The sequence below is a fragment of the Zymoseptoria tritici genome, chromosome 2 (assembly GCF_000219625.1).
Source record: "Zymoseptoria tritici IPO323 chromosome 2, whole genome shotgun sequence".
NCBI classification, from domain to species: domain Eukaryota; kingdom Fungi; phylum Ascomycota; class Dothideomycetes; order Mycosphaerellales; family Mycosphaerellaceae; genus Zymoseptoria; species Zymoseptoria tritici.
The window spans coordinates 1,766,860-1,791,739 of record NC_018217.1 but is presented as its reverse complement, the minus strand read 5'-3'; the positions used below and the strand labels follow the sequence as shown (position 1 = coordinate 1,791,739).

At 53.7% G+C, this 24,880-nt stretch overlaps 8 protein-coding genes across 8 annotated transcripts; 4 read left to right on the top strand and 4 right to left on the bottom strand.

Annotated features, from left to right (window-relative positions):
• Positions 1–1,163: 1,163 nt before the first annotated feature.
• MYCGRDRAFT_12562 (uncharacterized protein) lies at positions 1,164–2,714 on the top strand (the record flags this gene model as incomplete). Its single annotated transcript, XM_003855501.1, has 3 exons — positions 1,164–1,400; positions 1,458–2,250; positions 2,317–2,714. Coding segments are annotated over 3 exons (1,428 nt in total), but the record flags the coding sequence as incomplete, so codon positions are not given.
• Positions 2,715–5,114: 2,400 nt separating this feature from the next.
• Positions 5,115–10,648, top strand: MYCGRDRAFT_108062 (uncharacterized protein; the record flags this gene model as incomplete). Its single annotated transcript, XM_003855502.1, has 6 exons — positions 5,115–5,155; positions 5,215–7,316; positions 7,612–7,699; positions 8,044–8,141; positions 8,211–8,248; positions 8,651–10,648. 6 exons carry the CDS (start codon positions 5,127–5,129, stop codon positions 10,646–10,648), a joined length of 4,353 nt encoding a protein of 1,450 aa, XP_003855550.1.
• Positions 10,649–10,972: 324 nt separating this feature from the next.
• Positions 10,973–11,997, bottom strand: MYCGRDRAFT_68377 (uncharacterized protein; the record flags this gene model as incomplete). The annotated part of the gene is made up of 3 exons (XM_003854888.1): positions 10,973–11,242; positions 11,308–11,876; positions 11,934–11,997. The coding sequence occupies 3 exons, from the start codon at positions 11,992–11,994 to the stop codon at positions 10,973–10,975; spliced, it is 900 nt and encodes a 299-aa protein (XP_003854936.1).
• A 1,241-nt stretch (positions 11,998–13,238) lies between these two features.
• MYCGRDRAFT_99124 (uncharacterized protein) lies at positions 13,239–13,783 on the bottom strand (the record flags this gene model as incomplete). Its single annotated transcript, XM_003854887.1, has 2 exons — positions 13,239–13,439; positions 13,498–13,783. The coding sequence occupies 2 exons, from the start codon at positions 13,714–13,716 to the stop codon at positions 13,320–13,322; spliced, it is 339 nt and encodes a 112-aa protein (XP_003854935.1).
• A 1,955-nt stretch (positions 13,784–15,738) lies between these two features.
• Positions 15,739–18,976, bottom strand: MYCGRDRAFT_99123 (uncharacterized protein; the record flags this gene model as incomplete). The annotated part of the gene is made up of 3 exons (XM_003854886.1): positions 15,739–15,827; positions 16,835–16,839; positions 17,557–18,976. 3 exons carry the CDS (start codon positions 18,720–18,722, stop codon positions 15,739–15,741), a joined length of 1,260 nt encoding a protein of 419 aa, XP_003854934.1.
• A 216-nt stretch (positions 18,977–19,192) lies between these two features.
• MYCGRDRAFT_68371 (uncharacterized protein) lies at positions 19,193–20,140 on the top strand (the record flags this gene model as incomplete). The annotated part of the gene is made up of 2 exons (XM_003855503.1): positions 19,193–19,853; positions 19,951–20,140. The coding sequence occupies 2 exons, from the start codon at positions 19,255–19,257 to the stop codon at positions 20,138–20,140; spliced, it is 789 nt and encodes a 262-aa protein (XP_003855551.1).
• Positions 20,141–20,650: 510 nt separating this feature from the next.
• Positions 20,651–22,246, top strand: MYCGRDRAFT_99122 (uncharacterized protein; the record flags this gene model as incomplete). Its single annotated transcript, XM_003855504.1, has 10 exons — positions 20,651–20,694; positions 20,759–20,804; positions 20,908–20,934; positions 21,010–21,070; positions 21,142–21,210; positions 21,273–21,306; positions 21,367–21,571; positions 21,652–21,743; positions 21,795–21,956; positions 22,019–22,246. The coding sequence occupies 9 exons, from the start codon at positions 20,780–20,782 to the stop codon at positions 22,100–22,102; spliced, it is 759 nt and encodes a 252-aa protein (XP_003855552.1).
• An 85-nt stretch (positions 22,247–22,331) lies between these two features.
• Positions 22,332–24,526, bottom strand: MYCGRDRAFT_37216 (uncharacterized protein; the record flags this gene model as incomplete). Its single annotated transcript, XM_003854885.1, has 5 exons — positions 22,332–22,769; positions 22,828–22,968; positions 23,106–23,223; positions 23,282–24,319; positions 24,381–24,526. The coding sequence occupies 5 exons, from the start codon at positions 24,524–24,526 to the stop codon at positions 22,332–22,334; spliced, it is 1,881 nt and encodes a 626-aa protein (XP_003854933.1).
• Positions 24,527–24,880: the final 354 nt, after the last annotated feature.

Below are 24,880 nucleotides of genomic sequence, written 5' to 3'. Positions count from 1 at the left end.
GCAAGTTGAAATTAGATCTTCTTGCGGATGTTTTTGCGGATTGGTTGACTGAGGCAGACTTGGCTTAGTCATCGCTCTTCCCTCCTTGTTCACACCCTTGTCGTACCTTCCTTCTTCCTTGATCACGTATTGCCATTCTTTCGATTCTTCGTATCTCGAATGGAGACATGGAGGTGCTCGTATCAGTATCAGATCATGCCGCTTGGTGCAAAGGACCAGCGATACTGCTGGTCAAGATGGAACCGCATGGCAACGCTATTCAACGAGCACTTGTCCGCGAGTCGAAACCAGGCCCTATGGTCGATTGTCAGCCATCTCTGCAACAGCCTCCCTCATCGAAGTGAACCGACAATGGTTCAATCTCCTCATGATGGCGTTCACTACAGTGGCTGCACTCGTCTCGGATCCGATCTTCAAGAAAGCCTCCCAAGTTTCTCCCCAAAACGCCACACCCGAGGATAAACGTTTTAGCTCGTCAGGCACAGCAGCTCCAAAACCCGTGCCGACTTAACCGTCTACCTTTGCCAATTGGATCGGGGAAACGCATATATTCTCGTGGGGGTGGATAGAGCCTTGGGGTAAGTCAGAAGGTTTGGGTGTAGATAGCCGAATCGTCGTCCTCTTGCCCGTGAAGGTGGGAATCGCTGAGCTCTACCAGACTTGCTTGATCTTTCAGTTTATCTCTCTTCGATTTGACTGAGTAGACTTGTTTACTTGAGGCCTTGCCCTGGACTTGTCCGTGGACTCGAGACTCTGTAATTGATACCGCTCAATAGACATGCGTTGCCGAGAACAATGATCTTAGGTTGGTTCTCGCCACATACAGACCCTTTCGGGACCATCCTCTGCAAATGACGATGGCGGTCTCGTCTACACATCGGCATGAGTCTCCTCGACCAGAAGCCCGACAAGGCGCAGAGAAGCCCACGGGAACCTTTGTCGGCGACAACACCGATGCTGGAGCCGTTGCTCATCTCAACACCGACCATGAAGATTCCCATTCCGTCCACGGAATCGAAAAGACACCCCAAACCGAATCTTCCATCTCCTCCTCCCAGTCCAACACAACCTCAGCCCTCCCCTCCTCTCGCCCGAGCACACACCACACCCGCCGCTCTGCAAGCCATCGAAGCATCCACCTCGAAAACATCGCCTCGCCCGAACAACGAACCATCGTCTCCTTTCCCACCGGCGACCCCGACAACCCCTACAACTGGTCCCGCGGCAAGAAAACCTACGTCCTGCTAACTTGCATGGTGCTGGTGCTCAACAGCACGACCGGCAGCGCCCTTCCCTCCGGCGCCACGGAGCAGACGAAAGAATACTTCCACATCACGAATGACAGTCTGCTCGTGCTGCCCGTGTCGATTTACCTCATCGGATACGTGCTCGGCCCTCTCGTTCGTCTTTCCACTTCCCCCCCTCACCCATGCCGTCCACTGACAACAAGCTCGCAGCTCTTCGCACCCCTATCCGAAACCTTCGGCCGCCGCCCTCTAATCCTCGGCACCTTCATCCTCTTCACCGCCTTCCACCTCGGCTGCGCTCTCGCTCCCACCTTCAGCGGTCTCATCATAATGCGTCTCCTCACTGGCATCGGCTCCTCCACACCGGTCTCCGTCATCGGGGGCGTTTACGCCGACATCTACTCAACGCCCAAAGCGCGCGGTCGCGCGGTCACCATGTTCATGGCCGCTACGACGTGGGGTCCGTTGCTAGGACCGATAGTGAGCGGGTATGTGGCGCCGGCGATGGGCTGGCGGTGGACGTATTGGGTGGGACTGATGATTGCGGGGGCAACGTGGCCGTTTGTGGTGTTTTTGCCGGAGACGTATGGGCCTGTTTTGTTGCAGCGGCGGGCAGCTCGACTTCGGCGAGAAACAGGGGATGCAGGGATCGTCGCGCCGATTGAGATGCAACGACAAACGTGGCAAGAATTCTGCACCGTGGTCCTCACCCGCCCAGTGAGGATGTTTCTCAACGAGTGGATCGTGCTGTTCAGCTGTCTCTACCTCTCGGTCGCGTACGCGATCTTTTACATTTTCTTCCAGGCGTATCCGATTATTTTCCAGGGCGTGTATGGCATGAGCGCGGGAGAGCAGGGTTTGACGTTCTTGCCGATTGGAGTGGGAGCCATGCTGGCGGGAGGGATATATCTGTACTGGGAAAGGTTTCTGGAAAAGGCCAGAGAGCGGGATCCGATGCCGGAGTGGGCGGGTGTGGAGGAGTATGTGCGGTTGCCGATTGCTTGTGAGTTCGATTGTTTTCCCTTACTCTTTGACTGAGTCGTCCTCCTCGCTGACCGACATATCACAGGCCTCGGCGCTCCTCTCTTCGCCATCTCCCTCTTCTGGCTCGGCTGGACCGCCCGCCCCTCAATCCACTGGATCGTACCCACCCTCTCCGCGCTCCCCTTCGGCATCGGTTTCCTGCTCATTTTCATGGCGCTGATCAACTACATGGTCGACGCGTACGAGATCTACGCCGCATCCGCCATGGGCATCGCGTCGTGCACGCGGTCCATCTTCGGCGTGGTGGTGCCGTTCGCTGCCCGTCCGATGTATGATGCGCTCGGCATCGGGTGGGGGTGTACGTTGTTGGGGTGTGTGAGTCTTGTGATGGGAGTGGTGCCGTTTGCGTTTTTGAGGTATGGAGGGGTTATAAGGAGTAGGAGTCGGTGGTGTGGGGAGCTGAAGAGGGCGAAGGAGGAGGAGAGGGTGAGGAGGGAGGCTGAGGAGGGGGAGAGTGAGGTTCGGGAGACGAAGGGAGAGGTCTGAGAATGGGCATTGTTTTGAGCGTGGCGTTGGGGTGTTTTTTTTGGTTAAGGTTGGTGAAGAGATGTTGTATACGGCATGAAGTATGAAATTGATGATAGGAGGACAGATGGTCGAGGAGATGTAGTCTTCATCCTTGTCGCTCACGCGATTTTTATGCTTGAATTGTGAGACAATGACAGCTCAGGGATTAAATTGAGGAAGGTTTGCAGGGGAGAGAGATGAGGCGGTCGAGATGGTGATGCTGTACATTTTGTTGCATCGTAGAATGTCCGGACGATACTTGCCTGAGGTTCTTGTGACGACTGATATGCACGCTTCCATCTTCACAAATGCCGTCCCCAGCGAGCCGATCAAATCTGAACGTCGACATCCGACTGAGACAGTTACACTACATGGCACCTTGCTCCTATTGTCGCTCCAGTAAATGCGATATTTCTCGCAAATGCATGCGAGGTATTGCACCATTTGATCAAATTGATATGACAATTGGCCAAGTGATCTCAGACGGAAGCGGCTTCATGGAACCGAGCCGAGACCTGGCGTGATGGCTTGGTAGTCGATATGGGTCCAATCCGAAGAATTCTCTGGGAGTGAGCAACGGCGTTGCATCGGATAAGCCGCTCGTGGAGAGGAGATTGTGAAGGGCGAAGTTATTCATTCTCTCGCTGAGTGGTGACCTGGAAGACACTTGAGCTGTACGGCAAGACAAGACAGAGTCCTGACATGACCCTGAGGTGGAATTACATTTCAGGGTCGCATCGCCTCGTATTCATCTGAATATCTTTCCAGGATAAACATGTGACAATCTCTTGGTACGTCTTCCAATTAATTAAATGGGGTCCCGCGGGTCTCTTCAATGGAGCCTTCCTGAATAGGCAAAGGCATAACACGGAGTGGCCGACGCCCTAGTCAGAAAGCCAAAATATCTCCGCCCCGGGTTTTCGGTTCTCTGAGTCTCAATCAATTTATCCTGGCAGATCGAGGGATGAACAGCAGGGATCATGGCGGACTGATCAAGTTTGACAAGGTCGTGGCGATGCGTGACTCGCCGGTCACGGTGTGCAGCTATGGACTGGCTTGTGGCAAATGGAGATGCAGAGCGAATTGATTAATGGTCAGTCCAAGAATCAGTCGAGGGTTTCGGCCAAGATTCATGAAGAGACGACCAGGCACAAGGTATCATCCCCACATGGTCAGACCACACGGCGATTGGCTGAGAGACCTTTGTAACCTCTCGGCTGGCTGATATCTGATTCTGTGAAGAGTCGCTCCGGCCCAGTGGCGTGCTGTGCCTTTTGCCTAGATATGTCATGCTAGATGAGGAAGCAGTAGGTTCAAGAAAGACGCAGTCCAGAGCATCGGATGGCAAGAGACGAGCAAGACTCACGCAGCCAGGACAACCGAATGGAATCGTCAAGCACCTGGCAAATACCTTAGCTATCCAGACCTCATCAAATATTGATTCAATATTGACGAGCAACCCTGTCTCCAATCTCCAGCTCCGTCCATTCTTTTCTGCGGAACCATCTCCACGCCAACGTCAGACACATCCATCCCGTTTGACAGGAATGCCATGCTTTCATCTCGCAGTCCAATCGTTGCCATCGGTACCTGAGCCAACCTGTGTACCTTACTTCACCCCTTGACCTGGATCCATCTTCCCGCTCGGCACCGCTACGGACGAACCGTGCGTCCACCGAGCAAAGGCGGGAGATGATCTAAATGGCACTCACTACTGATGAACTGGCCTGGCTATCATGTCCACTGCTATCAAACCCAGACTCTCGCTCGGCTGTCTGGGACTCCATCACCCGCTCCGGCAACCTTCTTCGTCTTTACCCTCCCTCTATACGCGAGAATATACGACTGTTTCCGCCGGTCTCGCCGCTCCGCACCGGACATTGCCGTCGTGTGAACAGAGCTGAGAGAGGGCAATCCTTCCCGTGCCAGCTTCCAGTCTTATCCTCTCGCTACTATCGATCCTCTCTCTGCCTGTTGTGTGACCCCCTCTCGACCTCTCCTCTCACACACCACCACTGCTGCTGTCTCGCTCATTCATTGCTGCATCTCTGATTCCGTCCACCACCACCGCCGCCGCCGCCACCGACCTCACTGCATCAGCTCGACGCTTGCTTGCTTTTAGACCACCGTCCGTTACGATCCCCCACGACGAATCCACCGGCTAGCCAGCCCAGCTACCATATCCACATCACACGGCCCGACACTCCTCCGTCGAAGACTTTCTTCACAGAAAAAGACGTGGACCACTTGCGCAAGATGAGCACGAGTAGGCATTGGGATAATTAGACACATTGGCCAAAGAGCCGTGACCATATCAGTCTCGCCAGCATGGACTTTGAACAACAGACATATACCGGGTGAGAAATGTCTGGACATATCCCTTCACTGACCTCCCGCTCATCGTCAATGCATCTAGTCCTGTCGACTGGAACATCCCAAGTCCTACGGCCACTCCGACCTCGACCACCTTCGCCCACAATGCCTTTCAAACGCCCAAGACGACCAACTTCCCGTCCCACTTCCAAGACGCCTTCACCACACCTCAAATGCCGAGCTATACCACACCCCGGCGGTCCGAGTATGCCACCATGACACCCATGCAAGGACAGCCTCACATGCAGCCCAACCAATACTACCCAACTATGCAAGCATCTGCTGGGGCAGCACAGGGTCAGGCCATGCCACCACCACATCAAGTCACTTTCCAGCGGAGTCCTGCCGCATATGGATACTCCCAACCACCTCAAGTCCATCACGCCGCCGCCATGTCCTTTGACTCCTCCCACATGCAGACTCCACCACCCACGAGAGGAAGTTCGGTCAAGAAACCGGTACCGCAAGACGTGGCTTTTGGCACACCCTCTACTATTGCTTCGCGGAGGTTCATGACGCCTCAACAGGGCTACACTTCCAGTCAAGCAGTACCTGCAACACAAGCAATGCAATACCCTAATCTGCAGTTTCCGCCGGAGGTCTATCAGTTTGGCAATCTAGGACCTCAATCAGCTCCTGTCTTTCCTCAAACTCAGTTGTTGTGGGGAAGTCCGCCAATGTACAAGGAGCAACAGCAGCAGCAGCAGCAGCAGCAGCAGCCTAGTCTGGATGATCCATTCGCGCCAGTCTCGGTGCAGCCCATCCCTTGGTCGAATGCTCCACTGCAGTCGAACGTACAGGCGACGTCCTTTGACACTCCCGCAATGGGCAGTTTTCATCATGTGCAAGCGATGCTCAGACCAGCTTCAGCCGGGCAATACAACACTTCACACGCACCACCACAAATGCCACCCATGACCTCCGCGAGCGTGGATCCTTCTTTGGTGTATAGCTCGCCCATTCGGCCTGTCCTTCCGTCGAACGCCTCCTCCGCCCGTAAGGTGCGTCCGCAAGGACCTGAGATGGCTCGGCAAGACAGCCCCAATTCCGAAGATAAACATTCAGACACTTTCTCCTCCACGGACACAACCAACGGCATCAATGCTGCAGACCAACTTCGTCGAAGCAACCCCACAGGTACGAATCGACCTAAGATCTCTGAAACCCTTAGTCGAAGTAGCAGCGCACTCTCCGTGCCGCGCACTGCGTCTCCTCTCAAACGATCTCGCAAGCCCGTCCCGCTTGGCTCCATTTCCGAAACGAAGAAACCACCTCCGCGTCCACGAAACTCCATCGTTCTCACTGTCGATGAGTCGGGTCGTGCCAGTGCCGTTAGCACTCGATTCGTCAACACCTGCAGCCCAACAAAAGACAAAGCCATTCGCGACCGCTATCCTGGTCTGTTCGATTCCGACTCGAGTGATGAAGAGGCGTCGGAGGATGAGAAGGATGACAACACACCTTCCCGGACAACATCGTTCACGTCGCTGGCCCGCACCAAGTCTATTCGACTGGATCCGCCGGTAGAGAACCTCGAAGGCTTGTCCCTCCCACGATCCGGATCTGCCATGTCGATGAAGGTCACACCTTCCCGCGCTGCCATCGCCGCTGCAGCCTCTCTCCGTCGAGGAGGAAGTCTACGCAAGCCAACAAATACGGGGACCACCCCCAACGGCCGCAGAGTGACTAGCTCTTCCGCCACAAGCTCGATCGATACCTGTCCAATGGACACATCCTCGCCGATAGGAGCTGCCACGTCAAGAGGACCAGAAGATTTCTCGCCCGGCTTCCCAGGCTGGAACCCGCATACTCTCGACGACCACAATCGACGATGGAGCCTCCTTTCCCGGGAACAGCTGCAGCAGTTTCCACACCCACAGCCGAGTGTCTCGCCCACTCATCCTCCTCAGTACGCGGCGGACATGTCGTTATACCAGCAGCCCTCGCGATCGATGCAGCAACATCCACAGCAAAGAGCTGGCATGGTCAATGGGCATGCCGCGAAACGTATCCGCTGTCACTGCGGCATCACGGAAGAGAGAGGATTACCGCTGATTCAATGCACCATGTGCACGCAGTGGGCACATTGGAGCTGTAATCCAACGGCCAGCAGTGGACAGGGAGGTGGCTTTACTTGTTGGCTTTGTACGAGGCCCGGCGGTGCGAAAGGTGTACGAGGGAGATGAGTTCACGCGTGCCCAAAGGATGGTCATGTGACTTGATTTGGATCGTGCCATTGACGACGATATACTGAACCCTCGACTGACCCATCAGTTCGACTCCACCTTCCGGATACGCTCCCGCCGCCGAGGACGAGAACAGCAGAGAAACGAGAACTCTCAGCCATATCGACGCCACGTCACACAAGAACCATGGGAGAAAGCATCTGCATTCAACACACTTTGGAACCATATTTTTTGATTTGAATATTTATTGTCAGCGTTTGAGCGGCTTTCCCTTTTGAACACCCCCGGCTCAACACCGCCATTGTGGGGCAGGGTATATGGGATGGAGATTTTCTTTGTTGTGTAAGAGGACAGGAAAGAAAGAGACCCAGGGAATTTCCGGCGAGATTGGACAGGATGCATGAATGAACGATGGTCATTGAAAGGCACAGACGTCACCCAGAAGAGAGAAGAGATGGAGGAATTGAAACATAATGCTTATTGATGACGTGGAGCTCGAGGTTCATCGGCCTTGAATCAGCCGCAGCTTGGCTATGGTCACGAGATGAGCAGAAGATGTTCGATGCAAAGGACGACCTTGGAAAGGAGACAAAGATCCGATGCCTCGTCGGCGGAATCGGTGCATGAGGTCGAGCAGCAGTCGATCCGAGATCTGAATGGGAGATATGAGCTGTACGAATCTAAAGTCCTGGAGAGGAGAGAACAACAATTATCATACGACAATCATTTCCACCACAACGACGAGTAACGAACAACGACTGGATTCCCTGCTGGCAAAAACAAGGTATGTTACTGACGCCCGTAGAGGAGTGAAGAGCCTGCATCGGCTTGAACTTTGACTTGACGACGACAGCAACGGCGATAACTGTAACCGTTCGGATCTATCGCGAGGTGAGTATCGTCCTGTGCCTCACACGACGCAAATGAATGAGCTGGACTTTCTTTCAATTTCGAGCTCTCCATCTTCCCTCCCTTTGGCTGTGCTATTTCCATCACGACTCTTTGTTGCAGCTCATTGTTGGGCGGGACATCTCATATTGGATTATGCCTTCCTTTCTTCCTCGAGTGCGAGTTGGCGTAGCACAATAAGATGAGCATGGTCGTCGAGGTGGCGACGAGGACCTTTGGATCTCCTCTTTTCCTGCTTTCTATTCCATCAAAGCAACGCTTCAACGGACTTCATCGACAATACATTGAGGTAGCAGCCTGTCTTTTACTATTGCAACGGCACCTCACACACGCAGAGACCGGGCATCCAAAATCCACGCACATCACACCTGAGACATCGACCAGACGAGACGAGATCAGACTGCCGGCAGTCTACGCTCGCAACTGAGACAAGTCCGCATACACGCAATCATCATACCAAACAGCCAGATGGCAGCAAGACACTTCCCATACGGACGCAACACTCCAACGAATCCGCCTACCATGCCAGCCTCCAGCTCCAACCCAGCACCTACCTCTTTCTCCACCCGCCACTCATCATCCACCCACCGTCACCGCCACCACTACAACAACTACCCACCCCGTTCCTACACCGACCTCACCACATCCGACATCTCCCTCCTCGCCCCGATCTTCGGTCCCCTCCCACCACGCACCCTCTCCATCCACGCCGCCCACACCACCGCCCATCGCGCTCAAATTTCCAACTTGCCCGCCCACCTGCTCGTCAAACCGAGATACTCGATCCTCAACTACTTCTGCACCGTACACAAACACCTGGCGCCATCACCGGTGAACAGCGTACTGGACTTTGTCCGCGACGAAGTCTCCACAGAAGCTCTCCGGGACTGGGACCCCGTCATTGGAAAATGCTGGCTCGACCCGGACACGTTGGGTTTACTGCAAGAAATGAACGCCGTGTGGTACTCTGTGGACAAGTTCACCGCCACGTTTGGGCGAGCTCCACAAACGCATCGCACGAGATGGGTCTACCAAGATGGAAAGTGCAGTGCGTGCAAGCTCATCGCCGTGGCGGCGAATGTGCCCGGTATGATTGCTCTGGCGGGATGTCTGGTCGCGAGAATCAGTCCGCGACTGTGGGGAAGGAGTAAGCGGGTGAGATGGTTGGAGGCGTGGTTGAGGGGCAGTGTGGAGTGGTCTTTCCAGGGAGAAGGGGTCGTGAGGGCGATGTGGGAATGTGCGGTGCGGTTGAGGAGGACGATGAGGGCTGTTACCGGGGATGAGAGGAGGTGGGGTGAAGGTAGGAGCGGGGAGAGGAGGAGGGAGGGCGATGAGGAGAGGAAGTATGTGGAAGACTTTGTAGCGAAGGTGAGGGAGCCGATCCGGCCTGGGAGGGAGGCCGGGCAGGAGGATCATGTGGCTTGGGTGGAAGGGACGAAGATGAAGGGCGAGGTACAGAATCCGATGAACCCGTTCATGGGGAGGAGGAGGAGTGGGAGGGCGAGTCAGAGAGAGATGAGGTTGCCGGATGTGGAGTTGCCGGGTTCGAGACCGGCGGGCATGAAGCCTTCAAAGTATAAGGCACCCGTCGCGGAAGAGTCTTCGATGCCTGCGAGGCATGTTTCCGCTCGAAAGCCCATTCCACCGCCAAAGGATACACCGCGTCCTCCGACACTACCTCCACCACCGAAGCTGCCGACTCCACCATCGTCGAAACGCAAGTCGGAAGATCACATCCCTCGAACACGCCGCCTCGACTCCCTTGGCTTCTTCGCCCGCGCGCAGAGTATCCACAACCACTCCACGCCCGAGCAGTCCACCACCGATAGCCCACCGCCACATCTCTCCCCAACACCACTCCAAAGTCTGCAATCCCCGCCGGCCTCATCCGACAGCAGCACAGGTCTCTTTCCCGCTCCTCTTAACCCTCATCAGCACCGCCAATCTTCCTCTCGGAACCCTTACCCGACCATCACCTCTCCGCGTAAACGAGTTACCAGCTCCATCTACTCCCGCGCTACGAATGATCCTTCCTTCAACTCACCCGTCGAACATGACGATCCGTTCTCTCCATCGTTCGAGTTTTCCGACATTGAAGAAGAGGAAGACGACCACTTCGACCACCAGATGAAGGATGAGTGGGCGGCGGAGGACAGCGATTGGAATGCGGAGGCGAGACGAGCGGCGGCTTCAGCGGCTGAAGTGAGAACTGGAGAGGAGATGAGGAGCGATGGAGGAGGGAATTGGTGGGAGACGGTGAATGAGTGGAGGGAGAGTGAGTTTATTGATAGTTATCGGGATCGAGGGGAGGATTTCGGAGAGGCGGAGGGTGGGATGAGGGGTGGAAAGGGAAAGGGAGTTGTTGGGAGGGGGTTTATTTGAGGGCCTGATGATGGATTGAATAGTTTTAGAAGCTTGATGTCGTTTTGCAGTGCTTTTCAAGTGTTAAGAAGGTGATCTTTTGTCGCGTTGGATGCTGTCCGAGGTTGTGTTCTTGAGAATGCTTCCAGCGAGCGCCAGCACTGAGCGCTGTGCAGAGTAAGAGCAAAGGGGTGCATTGAACGTCTTGTCTGCGATGAGTCCTCGCGCTCGATCTCGAGACAATCCAAGTTCACAAAGAGGTTTGTCGAAGGGAGGTCTCGAGGTGGGGTCCAATATCGTCGCAGTTCATTTGAGACCCTGTTCTTGAACTTGCAAGTGATAGCACTAAATGTAGCGCGTCAGCAGAGCACCAAGTGCTAGCAAGCCCCCACCAACTGCGGACAAGAGGCCAGACTTCCGTTCCATGAACGTCGGCGGAGTTTCGAGCATCTTGACTCCGATGAGCAGAGCACCCAACGTCGCTGCAGATAGCGTGACTCCAAACAACGCCCACCGGGCCAGTCCTCGAACAGCCAACTTCTTGAAGTGATCCTCGAAATCTTTCGCATCGTTGAGTCTCGGGAATGGTATGTCCGGAATCGGTCGATCAAGCGCCTGCACAGCAACACCAAACCTCGCGTCAGCTCCAGCCATGTTTCGCATCACCACAACGCACTGACCTTGCACAGCGGCTCCCAGCCATCCTTGACGTCAACATAAACCAGCTGGCCCTTCGGCACAACCCTCTCAAGCTCAGCCATATGCCTCTCCCACGTCGCGATAGCCGTCTCCACATCCCTGAGCAACAATCCATACTTCTGGAACAAAACATTCCCGCACGCATCGGAAAATTGTGGCAACCACCGTAGATTCGGAATCCACCAGAACAAAAGCCGCGGCGGCAAGGCAATTCGCAGGACCTCCATCATCGCTCTCGTCCACGAGTCCCGATCGCGGGTGGTCACCACGACAATGGCGTCCGGGTACAGACGGAGCAGCACATCGTAGATCAACGACAGAGGCGGATCGGCCGTGGCAACGAAGCCATCTAGAAGGTCTTTGAGCTCCTGTTCGATGTGCGGGCGCGAATCCGAGGTGTAAGGGTACTGGGCTGCCACGCGGGTGAGAGTTTTGATGTGCTTCTCATCGTAGGCGGCGTACGTGTATTGGACGCCGCTGTGGTAGCAGGGACCGTCGAGGAGGATTTGAAGCGCGGCGCAGAGAGAATTGGTGCCCGTACGTGGGAGACCTGTGGGAATGGATGTCAGTTCTCGAGCAGGGTTGAGCAGACTGTTGTGTGCTGTACCTGCGCCGATGACTTTCAACTTCGCTCCGGGTTTGGGGTGTTGGAATTGGAGGGTCGTCATGTTGCCGGCGTCAGCTGCGAGCCTGTAGAAGCGGAATCAAGATCCGCTGGATGTGTTTCGTAGTGTCGTGGATGGATATCATGGCCATCTCCATCAGTGCTGCGGCGAGCTGCGGTCCGGGGTTTTCCTACTACCAGGATCATTGTACCATGTTCACTCTCAGCATCTCCTGGCCGGATAACACCGAGTGCCGTCTCCGGCGCTCGGACTACATGCCGTCTATAGGCCATATACGAGGAGATGGCGACAATTTCCCGATCTTACACCCGATGTCGTTGTTGGCAAAAGAAATATTCGTTCTCGTCGCGAGGTTGATCGAGGTGAGGTTGAGAACAGCGTGCATCTCACAGCATGATGGAAATATGTCTGAATGGATGATGAATCAGCAGCGTGTGGTTCAAGCCAGGTTGCCAGGTTGCTCGTTTGCTCGTTCCCTCGCAATGCTCATCACATCGACAGAGGGCTGCAGCGCCTGTTCGCATCGGGGAGACGACCTCGGGCAGAGCACATGAGGCGATCCATTATCTCGGCATTGGATTGTCAAGGAATCGAACGCACGGGCGAGCAAGATTGGCTGTCCGTGGTCTTCATGTTCGCCCATGCATACCCCACGCCCACCATCGAAGTTGCGGCACTGCTGCGGCAAGAGTTCGGCGACCGAGCGTGCGCGGATATGATTTATCCGTGAGGCATCCGCAGGCGCTTGTATCTCTCGTTGATAGATCTGGGAAATTGTTTGACAAACCACGGCATGAAAACCACGCCATGAAGCAACCCGTGGACAGGAGAACGATTGACAGCACGGTGAGCTCTGTTCTTCCGCAGAGTTTTGCTGCATGAGAGAGTGATTTACGGAGTGTCGTCTGAGGTGGAAAACAAAAGGAGAGTGGAGAGACACGGGCAGCATCATCAGGACTGAGATTTGGCACTAGAACTCGGACCAGGACTCGACGAGGCCCAGGACTCCAGCGGACGTTCAGGGCCTTCCATTGACCGATGGCCTGAGCTGAGAGCAGGAAGTGAGGAACTCCATTCCTCGACATGCTGTTCGGCCTACAAATGAGCTTGTTGAGATGCCTCCAAGCGCTGGTGTAGGCGAGAGTGTTGTCATTATTGTACTTGAGCGTGCCGTATGTGCCCAGACCTCCACCACCACTGACCCGAAGGAAACATCGGTACCGATTCGATAAGTGACCGCGCCAGCCAGCACCGGTAGCCAACTCCACCACAAGAACAAGAGCCCTGATTTGACCGATGATCATAACAATGCCCATGGATTCCGCCATAGGCCTCGTTCATCGATCCAGTATGCGACCCGGGAAGACTCAACAAGGGAAGACGTTGGGACTTTCATCATGAGGATCCCCTCCCAAGGCCTGGCAATTGGCCACGTAATACTTATGGACCTCTTCGCCGCCTTTCCACGGAAGGCAACATATGCCCTTCTATTGCTAGAAGAGTGATAAGCAAAAGATTAACATCGTACGTCAACGGTGATCATACCTGACTTAAGTAGATATCGGCAATGCAATCAGGCTGATAGTCAAAATCCCAGTTATATTGTGCATTTATGCATGCGCCGCCGTCGCCGAAATCTCCACGATTAACGTTGAGGTAGGATATCGGAGCCCAGTCGAATTTGTTGCTAGGAGGACAGCGCTTAGCGGCGACCGAGACGGTAGCTGCAGAGATAGCCGCGATTAGGATAGTTAAAGTCTTCATGCTGGCGATGTCTGTAGGAGTGATGTTTCGTAGGGCCAGGTAGGATCGTTTCGAGCGTTGCTTAGCAATTGAGATGTGGCTTCGTGCGGGATGACTTGAGGACGCTCGAGCGAGCAGTACCTGCCTCGACATTTGTACCGTGATGGGGCCAGACCCCAGACAGACTTATTACGGGACAGGTGAGACATGCAATGCATTCACAAGGGCCGGGTTTCTCGTATCGAGAGGGCATTGATATCAACGATGATCGTCCTTCCGCCATGTGGCCTTGTACGGAAGTCTGCCCGGGTCGAGGATGAAAGATCCTGCTCGCACACGAGCTCTGTCGATACCCTCTTTAGACGAGCGGAGTTGATTCTCTGGGCTCACCTTGGCTCCGAAACGTCGCAAAGCCATTCTCGCAAGGACAGACAGCGATTCTTGCAAAGCCATTCTCGCAAGGACAGACAGCGATTCTTGCCCTAAGGATGAGTGTTGGCCCCAGCCTATTGCATGCTAGTGTGGGGCTTGCTGCGATGCCCTGTGACAAGGTATCCCGTATAGAGCAAGCACGCCTTGCCCTCCCGTGGACTAGGGACCATAGAAACATTCTCGTTTCTCGTGCGTGTTCGTAGCCTGGCGGATGCTTGCTGGCCATTACCAGAGAAACTCGTGCGATGGACCATGTTCTGTTCGCATTGCTGTAACGGTCTGGTCAGGTCATGTCGTTGCCTGTATGCTCTTGCTAACGCTTGTGCCGATTCATCAGTGCACCCCACATCGCCGGTAGGCGAGGTATGAGGTCTAGACCAGACTTGAGAAGATCACGGGCATGTTACCGGCATTTGCGAGCTTGTGTGAGGATCTCTAGGATAATACGAGGTAGTATCGAACCTCGAACCCGGTCTTCAGGCTCGACGTTCTGCTCGTCTCAAATTTCAATACTCGACAGTCGACCCCTGCTCGTCCTGTCCGGCATCCCAGAAAGTTGGTCACGATAAGAGGGGAAGTCCGCATTAATGCCCGAGCAAACCATGCTGCATGAAGGCGCGAGCTCCGATACGAGGTACCCAGAAGATCAGGTGCCGCTGTTGGAATTCAGTTCGTTAATTGGGACAGGCTTGGCCCGCCATTAATGGTGACATTGAGTCAAGGGGTAGTGATAGGGATACTCATGCAGGGTTCGCTCAGTGCTAAGGTCGTCATGGTGTCGAAGACCCAGCAACCAGGGATCGTCTCTGGTGCGTGAAAACGATTATCACGCACACGAAAACCGGCCTTTTTTGGTGTGTTCTGTGCGTGACGTTCGTAACGATCCTGTGCTTTACCGTGTCGAAGGGCTATAGGTAAATGCGCCCCAGGCGCGTTTTTTCTTTCGATGTGCGTATCCGTCGTCGTCCGTTCTTCACATCGGTACCGGTTTTATAGTTGTGCGATGTTCGTAGAGTAAAGAATACTCGATGTTGCTCGAGGAGCTATGTTGTTTATATCCGAATTCGAAGCCGAAAATCCGCAAAGTCGAGAATCCTACTTAATTTACCTTATACATACTCGATTCCGATGATTCTAGGCTTAAATTAATCTATAGACATACAGCTATTAAATAAACAATACTTGTATATGTAAAAGTGCAACACATGCGATGTTATTGCTATCGTCCCACCGCTTTTGCATCACCTAAACCCTAACCCTATACATAGTCTTGGCGAACCGGCTTTTTTATCACGACCAAAAGCACCAAATCGTCCGTCACGCACGCCGTCACGAACGTCACAAGGTCGATCCCTGCCAGCAACAAGCACGTTGCTGTCTTGAACTTGCAGGAAAACTCTGATGGCTGCGACCCTCTGATGGTTTCCGAGAGAAGGACAAGGCTTGTCAGGCGACGTCGACGACCAAATGCCTTGCAGAGATCAAATGGGTGCAGACGCCCAAGGCTGCGTATGTTTTGTCCGCACGATAATCGCCATTTTGGTGCTGATTGGCTGTGCTTTGTGTAACATTGTGGGAACGTGCAATTGAAAACACAATCTGCTTTCGATTTCAGACGAACGGATCTGCTGCCATGTATTGAAGGAAGTATAGAGTCCGCCGCCTTAATCGTTGCCGTGCAAACGTCATCCATCCACGATCTTTCCCGAGCAGAAGCCAGATCTGGGAGTGGCATGTCAGCGCTCACAGTACTACGGTTGTCTCGTCTGTCACAACAGTTCGTCTCAACACTTGTAGATTGCACGGTCTGCATCAAGTAGGCTCCGCGAACAAGCTGCTGCATCCCGGAAGAAGTGAAGCGCCATATATCTCTAACGCTCTTCCCACAGCCGAAGCAGCAATTGGCTTGGTCTGCCGCCGGACTATCCGCGATTCGAGGCCTGACGCAAAGACGATCGCTTCCCAGAGAGGCCGTGTGTAGGAGTGGCAATGAGGGTCCTCGCCGTGGCTTCCTGTCCTCTGAACACTCCAGCAGCACCTGCGAGACACATCGCTCATCTGCCACACCCTCTCAAGCCTCCAAATTGATACTCTTCCCAAACCGCCCATACAACGCCTCCTTCAACTCCTGCATCTCCTCCCTCAGCTCCGTCAGCTTCTCCTCCGCCCTCTCCACCTCACCATCGATCCTCTCCACCGAAGCAGAGAGCAATTCCTGCACTTCCGGGACAGGCAGGGAGAAGAAGGAGTCGCCGATTTTGTACGGTACTTTGTCGTCTTCGTCGGCGAGTTCGAGTTCGCCTGAGATTTCTTCCAGGTCTTCTTTGTCTTTCTGCAGATTTGGATGAACATGTCAATTTTCGCCCCGTTTCGAGAAGATGTTTCTGTAGCGTTGGCAGTGAGATCTCACCTGCTTGACTTTTAATTCATCCTCCAATATCTTCTCCCGTGAATGTAGTCGACTGAAGCGGTTGATCTTCTCTTGGTCTTCGCGGCGGACTTCTTTCTCCTCGCCGATTGTAGCTTCTTCCTCCCGGGAGAGCTGTGGAATGTTCAGCGGCGCTGTCATGGAAGTTTTTGACGGCATCTCAGACATACCATGCGCCGTGATAGCATTTTGATGGAACTTCAAGAGATGGGAAGTGTGTCGTTATATTGGAAACGAGTGTTGAATGGAGAGATGGAAGATATGCATATGCATACGCACAAAGTCTACAGAAAGCGCGCTAGTGAACCGGCAACGTTAGCGCCTGAAGTTAAGGTAGTTATGCAGAGAGACGCGGGTCCATGAGCTCTCTATAGAACTACCTACCTTAGTTGTCATCAACCGGAATCAGAACGATAAGGCGAACGGAATGAGAACAGCTTGATTTCGACCGGCCAGCCAGCCAGCTAGATCCATCCGTAACACTACAGGAAATGTAGGGTCTTCAAGGCAGAGCCATAATACGCCCGCCATGGAGATCGTATCTGCAGAATTGGGTGCCATTCGAGGAACGTCCTGTCTGTCCTACGCATGCCCTTGGCATGCGGTATTTCCTCCCAATCCATCTTCGCCGAATTAAAGATTACATCTCAATAGACCCCACCTCTATCGTCCCGTCAAGTTGTGAAAGTCATCTCCTCCTCCCTTCCACTCCCAGTACTCCTGTTCCCCGACCATGTAATGACTCGCCCATCCGATCCGCGAGACCCTTCAGTCCAGAATTTGCGGTGCGCTTCCTGGGGCTCTGCCGCAGCTTCGCTTGCGCTTTGAACTCTTCTGCGTTCTCTTCTACCAGCACGGGAATGCCTCCCGCTCCGCTTGATATGTCGTCGAGCACTTGCTGTCGTGAAGCGAGCGCTTGCAACGCAGGCTTGCCAGCAGGCACTCTTGGCTCGACAGGAATCCTTGCAGCCGGCGTTGCGCGAACAGCGTCTTGTGAGTACGAAGCCTTGATGTCGCAAGTTTCGGTATGCGTGGAGTTCGTGATTGAAGAGCTCGCTGCTTCATCGTCGACTTTCTTTTGTGCAGCAATCTTCGCTCGCTCATATCTCGCACTGACGTCTCCACCAGTCCACTTCGTACCAAGGAACGAATCCCAGAAAGTGAAGAATGGTTGAGAGAAGTTCGTCTTGATACCCCAGCTCTGGTGGTGGACATCGTGATAGCCCGCATTGTTGCTGGTAATGTGCTGAAGTGGATCCCATGGGAATGCGTAGCCGCAGTGGTCGTCGACAGTCTTGATTGTGGACATGGTGAAGAACCACATGCTTTGGCGAACAGACATACCCGTCACAAGGTATGCAATCCCAGTCCCGAGTGTGTCCAAGGCGAACCCCTCAACTGGATGATTGTACAACGCGCCGTATGCGTAAGGAACGTATAGCCGGTGGTGACGGCTGTGAAACTTGGTGTACAGCCATTTGTTCATGTGCATGGCGCGGTGGAGGAAGTATTGCCACGTGTCGACCACCATAATCGCCAGCAAAAACTGCAGTCCTGGAATGACGAGGTGGTACAGCGCCTTGGCCAAGGACAGCTCCCATTCTGCGAATGCCGGCGCGAGTGTTTGTTCTCCCATCACCATGACCGTCTGCGTGAGATCAGGGTACGCTCCACCTGCCAATGCACCCGCGAACATCGCATGTGAAGCGCCCATGCTGCTCGCTAGGGTCTTTCCATCCACACCTAGTGTTCCCAGCACTGCGGGAATAGCTCTTTGCGCGATGCGGATCTTTTGTGCCCACCGTGCCACATCGTGCTCTTCTCTTCCGACTTGCGGTACTGGGTCAATCAATGCCAGGACCAGTCCGAACAGTGTCTGGATGACTTGTTGTATCACCACGTCTCGAAACACATCCCAGCGACTGACGTGGTTGCGTTTGAGGACCTCTGCTGGTGTATGCAGGCGGTATTGTGGGAAGAGATCCAGCTCATCAATACAGTGGAAGATCATGGACACTCCCCAGTAAGCAATGATCGGGAGAACAAGAGTCGTGTAGGCATCGGGCACGCCGGGAATCAGAGGTGACTGTGGTCGGAGGGTATATTCCGGGAGAGGAGGGAGGCCGTTGAGGACGACCGTCGCATTGGCCATCGTGGAGACCTGCATTCGGTTTGGGAGTGGTATGATGATGTGAATGTAAGGTGTTCAAAGCGCCGAGCGGCGCGGAAAGCTCTGTTGCCTCAGCTCAATGCGTGCTTATATGATGCCTGCAAGATGTCGTCGTCGTCGGTACACGCGATCGGATGACGGATCAGGAGAGAGGCCGGGCGAAGTCGGTTGTAGGCGAAAGAAGGCGCGGAATGTGATGCTGTCGTCTGCGTTTTGGAAGGAGCGTATGAAGGTCAAATGTAATAGCAGTAGCAGTCGCAACAAGGTAGATGGTTGTCGCAGGTTTGACGGGCAGGGAGATTGAAAACAAAGAGACTCTCAAACGTGCATGATCCGGAGAGCGCGGACAAAACGGTCCGGCTGCGGGCGGGTGGCAAAATGCACTAAGGTATCGACCTCGTGGGATACCCCATCGTCATGCATCTCGACCACCAAGACCATCTCGAGATCTTGACTTGATTGATTTAGGACTTCCATTGTCGAAACAACGAAATATCATCAAAGACACCATTGAACAGTATCATCAAATATGTCCAACGCCTGCGCGACGTGCGCTCTTCCCTTTGGAAATGCTTTAGATCCCATCTCGGAGAAGCCACTTCTACCTGGTCGATATCTCTCCTGCTGCGGACGATCAATATGTTCACGATGTCTGAACCAAAACAAACGATACGAAACATATTGCCCATATTGTCAGATCACAACGACTCCATCGCTGCTTCCTCAGGGTCTGAAAGACCCGCCTGCATATTCTGCATCAGATGCCCGTCAACCGCCACCATCATCCACATATCTCGATGATGAAGAACCACCGGCATATTCGACACATCAACCCGTTCGACATCAAATTTCTGAGAAGACTGTACCCGCAGAAGACGTCCTCCATTTCATCCGGCCAGAAGACACTGTTCTTTCCGTATCATTAGCCTACGGCGTTCCCATCGATGTCCTTCGAAAGACCAACAATCTCTTCTCGGACCATTTGCTGCAAGCACGAAAAACTTTGCTTGTACCGGGAGAATATTACAAGGGTGGTGTTTCGCTCTCGCCACAGCCGTTGGAAAGCGAAGAAGAAGAGGTCAAGAAGACTAAAGTCAGGAGATGGATGGTTGCATGCAAAGTCGCCGAGTATGTCTTCTTCACCCTCGTAGCGTCAAGCTATACCGCTTGAAGTATTATGATGCTAATGTATGTCCTGCTGACAAAGTGTCTCCTTTTCTCTTAGGTACGATGTGGCAACGTTATATCTCCAGCAGTCCGAATGGAACCTCGAGGCCGCAATCGATGCGTATCGGGAGGACGAGAGATGGGAGAAGGAGCACCCGCTGGAAGTCAAGTCGAGAATGAAGAATGGAAAGAAAGCAGCAGATACAGGAATGAGGAGATTCGTTGGTGGGAGTGGCAGCATGAGGTGAGATCGTGGGTGGGAATTTGACACTTATGAGAGACGACGTACATGAGATACCCATGAGGCGGTTTGTATTGCATATTGTGGCAAGCACGGTTTACATTGTCGTGCACCTGTTCGTCGTCGAAACGGCCCTGGAAGTGATGCTCAGTAGGGCGGAGGCGTAGCGTGATCGTCGAGTTGTTCGAAACCGTCGTTCAATAAGGGCGAACCCGAATATCGTAGCCTTTGATCAGATAGCAGGCCGGTGTGAGTCGCTTTGACTGCTCACCATGATCAGTCTGAGACATGAATGAAAAAGGTTGAGAAGGCGCGGTCGAAGTCCACACTGCGTTCGTCCCTGCACTGCGTTCGTCCCGACCGAGCTTCCAATGCCCGACGTCATACCGGCTTACCACCTGCACCAATGCAACATCACCACTTCATCTTGATCTCTTCCGGTCCATCCACGATTTCATCGTCTTGCTTACCTTCTCGCGACAAGCTCTATACCAGACCACTCCGTCGATGAACTCGCTCAAACAAACCTTGCTTCGACAACCCATCACCTCAACCCTCATCGTGAGCCTCGCACTCCTCCTCTTCGCCGCCTGTTACCAATCCTTGGACTAACGTTGCCGAGAAGAAACCGACGACCGCTCGCAAGATGCATATCGAGTCAATTCCTATGTGTAAGCTTGGTGGATCATAGAAAGATGGATCTGTGTGGTGGAAAGGAAGCAGGCCATCAAGGCCATCAAGGTGATGATTACTAACCTTCCTGCGATATTGTAGGGGTCGGTAGTGGAAACAACTATGCCTGTGAGTATTGAGATCCGATCGAGATCTGTACGGATCCATAAGGGGTGTAACATGACTGAATTGTTCGATTATCAGACCTGGTCACAGACGACAAGACGAAGGAGGCTGTCATCATCGACCCGGCCAACCCATCCGAGTACGTGTGAACCAAGATCAAAGCGACTCAAGGAATTATTAGACTTATCGTTTGCTAACTCGATATGGTAGAGTCCTACCCAGCTTGAAGAAGGCTACAGATGCAGGTAGCAAGTTGACAAACATCATCAACACGCATCAGTAAGTCATCGAGTCCGAGTCAATATCAATTCTTGGAAAAGCGTTGCTAACGCATCGCCAAGTCATCACGATCATGCAGGCGGCAATGTTGAGATTGTAAGCTTCTATCGCTCCTGTGAAACTAGAGACTCGGGCCAGGACTTACCATTCACACAGCTGAAATCCTACCCTCTCCCCATCATTGGCGGCAAGGACTGCACGAAAGTCACCAAGACCCCGGCGCACAACGAGACATTCAACATCGGCAGCATCAAAGTTAAGGCTCTGCACACTCCTTGCCACACACAGGATAGTGTTTGCTTCCTCTTCGAGGATGGAGACGACAAGGCTGTGTTCACGGGTGACACATTGTTCATCGGAGGTTAGTCAACTTGTCTCCTGGCTCGCTTCAACAAAAAAAAACCCCCAATATTGAGCTATGCCAATGTACTGATCGTGCAGGATGCGGCCGTTTCTTCGAAGGGTCCGCTCAAGAGATGGACACAGCGCTGAACAAAGTCCTCGGCGCTCTGCCGGACGATACCAAGGTCTACGTATGTTCGGGTCGCCCCTCGCAGCCGGTCAATTGCTGACGACCTCTCAAGCCTGGCCACGAATACACCGCTGGCAATGTCAAATTCGGAATCAAAGTCCTGCAATCCGAACCCGTCAAAGCGCTCGAGAAGTTCACCAAGGAGAACAAGCAGACGCAGGGCAAGTTCACAATTGGAGATGAGAAGAAGCACAATGTCTTCATGAGATTGGATGTAAGTGCTGCGAAGCTCGACGTATCTTTGGGATGCATGTGCTGACTGACTCTCGTTGACAGGATCCGGAGGTGCAGAAGTATACCGGGAAGACGGACCGAGTGGACGTCATGTCCGCGTTGAGGGAGGCGAAGAACAACATGTAGAACGATGGTGCACATGTGTGTTAGAACGTCACAAGGCTCCACGGTACTTCAGTAGCGAGCACTTGAACAGAAAGGCACAACAGGAGACGTTGATCATGTAACGAGTTTCCAAGCTATCATTCCTCTAAACGTCGTTGTGTCTCATCGGTCATCACTGTATACTTTTCCACTTCCCTCTCTTCTTCTTCGCATGCAATCCACCTCATCTCCTTCCTCTATCACTCTCCCTCTAGCCGACTTCCAAGCCCGCCATACTAACACTCCACATCCCCGTACTCGTATCATTCGTAGCATTAGTCTGCATCACAACACCACCCTTCAAACTCCCACTTTCCACCTTTCCACCCGCAATCGGTCTCTGCAAGCGATTCTCCCCGCTCTTGACCGTAAAGTTCGCCAGACTAATCTCCATGGAATTCCGCGTTACAATCGTCGGCATGCCGAAGAAGCTCGCGTTGACTTCGTCGTATGACAAGGACAGCTCGAAGTAACCGCGGTAGTAGATGTCGTTCCAGTGGAGTTCAGGATTGGCGGCTTCGAGGATGTTGGAGAAGTTGGCCGCGGACTTGAGGGTGATATTTTGGCCGTAGGGGCAAGGAGAGGAGACGGCAGAGCCGGCGAATTCGACGCCGAGGGCGCCAGCGCCGGTTTCTTCGGAGTAGTTCGCCTGTTGCGGGTCTTAGAAGATGTACATCGTGGATACTCGAGGGAAGTGGTAGACTTACCGTTCCCAACCAGGTCAAGTCGCTGACCCATGAGGCGTGCGAATCCCCTGCGATGACGATATTATTGCCAATATCGTTCTCGGTCAGGTAGTTGAGCGTTCGGTTTCGATTGGCTTGATACCCGTCCCAAGCGTCGTAGTCCTGAAGCAGAAGGGTAGAAGAGTCAGCAATGGTTCGGTCACAGGGGTATAAGGGATATGGATAGACTGAGACCTGCTGGCAGAGCCCAAGAGACAATCTCGGACAGCTACAGGCGTTCTGCCCTTCGGTGTTCTTACCAGTGGGTTGGTGTTACCGTAGCTGACTGATTCGTTGACTTTGCTGAAGACGGTCTGCGAGCCGATCACTCGCCAACGGGCGCCGCGGTCGGCAGATTCGCCAAGGGTGTTGTAGAACCTGTGCAAAGTCTCATGTTAGCCGTACGGTTTTCTGGTCGGTGGTGGTCCGGACGAACCAGTTCTCCTGTCGGCTTCCCATCATCGATCGACCGGCGTCGTTCGAGATAGCATGAATGTAATCCGTGTTCCAGTACAAGTCCGTGATCGAACGATCGTACTGTCTCGTATCCAACATGATCAAGTCGAACAAGCTTCCAATCTTGAAGTTTCTCCAGATCCTCAGATTGTCATCCATCTCCACCTGTCGGATCGGCATCCACTCAAAGTACGCACGCACTGCGTTCATCTTGCGCTGGTCAACGGAGACACCTCCATCCATGACGAACGAAGCTTCGGTGTTGTTCAGCTTCGAGGCTCCGTCTCTGTATGTGTTGTCCGAGACCTCGTGGTCGTCCCACGTCGGGATCCATGGGTACGTCTGATGCGAGAGGAGGAGATCCTTGTCAGTGCGGTAAGTAGCGTGTCGCTCACGGTAGTCTTGGAGCGTGTGGATGATCCTCTCGGGCTGATTGACACGGCCGATCGGCGCACCGTAGCCGTAGTCGCCGTTGCCTGCGTACTCGTAGATGTAGTCTCCCAGGTGAATGACAAAGTCGACGCTTTCTTTGCGAACGGGGTTGCCGTAGGCGTTGAAGAAACCGAATGGGAAATTTGAGCAGCTGTAGATGGCGAGTCGAACCTTCGAGACCATGTCGTGGGCCGCGGGAGTAGTCTTGGTGCGGCCAATTGGGCTGACGTTGGTGCTATTGCAAATGTTGAATTGATAGTAGTATCGAGTCCAAGGCTCCAAGTTGCCCGCTTCGACCTTGATGGTATAGTCAATGTCGCTGGATGTGTATGCCTTGCCAGAGGTCGCGACTTGTGTAAAGTCGCAGTCTTTGGCTACTTTGTACTCGACGCAGACCGGTGCTGTGGAGATGGAGTAGTTTCCGTGGCCGTACAGAGGCGCATATCCGCTGACAGTCTTGTTGTCGCCGACATTGCCGACCATCGGCGAGGCTCGCGTCCAGAGGATGACAGAGGTAGAGTACGGATCTCCCGAGGCGACTCCATGCGTGAAGTTCAATTGATCGGCCGTGAAGCTCTTCTCTGGTCTGTGTGTGTTTGTCTCAGTGCTTTATCCTTGTATTTCCCACCTTGAAGTCCACCACTCACGTGTTTCTCTTGTTGACCTTGTGAATTGCGATTCCCATGCCCGGATGATGCTCCGAGGGCGAGCGATAGTTGAGGTTCTTCGTCCAGCTCGCCTCGACAGCAGCGAGGGAGCCGACCAGCACGGCCGAGAGCAGAGTCAATCTCATCGTGCTTCGGATCGTCACGAAGCAAAGGAAGCGGTAGAAAGCGAAGAGGCACGAACCAAGAAAAGGCCAGGCGCACGAAGCAGCAGACGCGCCGCCCTTTATTCACCTTTTCCAACCTACGCAGGCACGGCACCAGCTTCATCGCCCGCTCCGTCTCTGCTGGACTTGGCTTTCCGGCAGCCATTCATCGCACTGCACGGCACGGCGTCCAATTCTCCCACGCGAGCAAAAGGAACGTCACAGACGGAGCTCCAGAGCTCGCGGTAGTCCGAACTCTAAGATCCCAGCATAGACCACAGACGGATAGAAAGCCGAGGCCAATCGCAGCCAAGATATCTCGCACATGCTTACTTG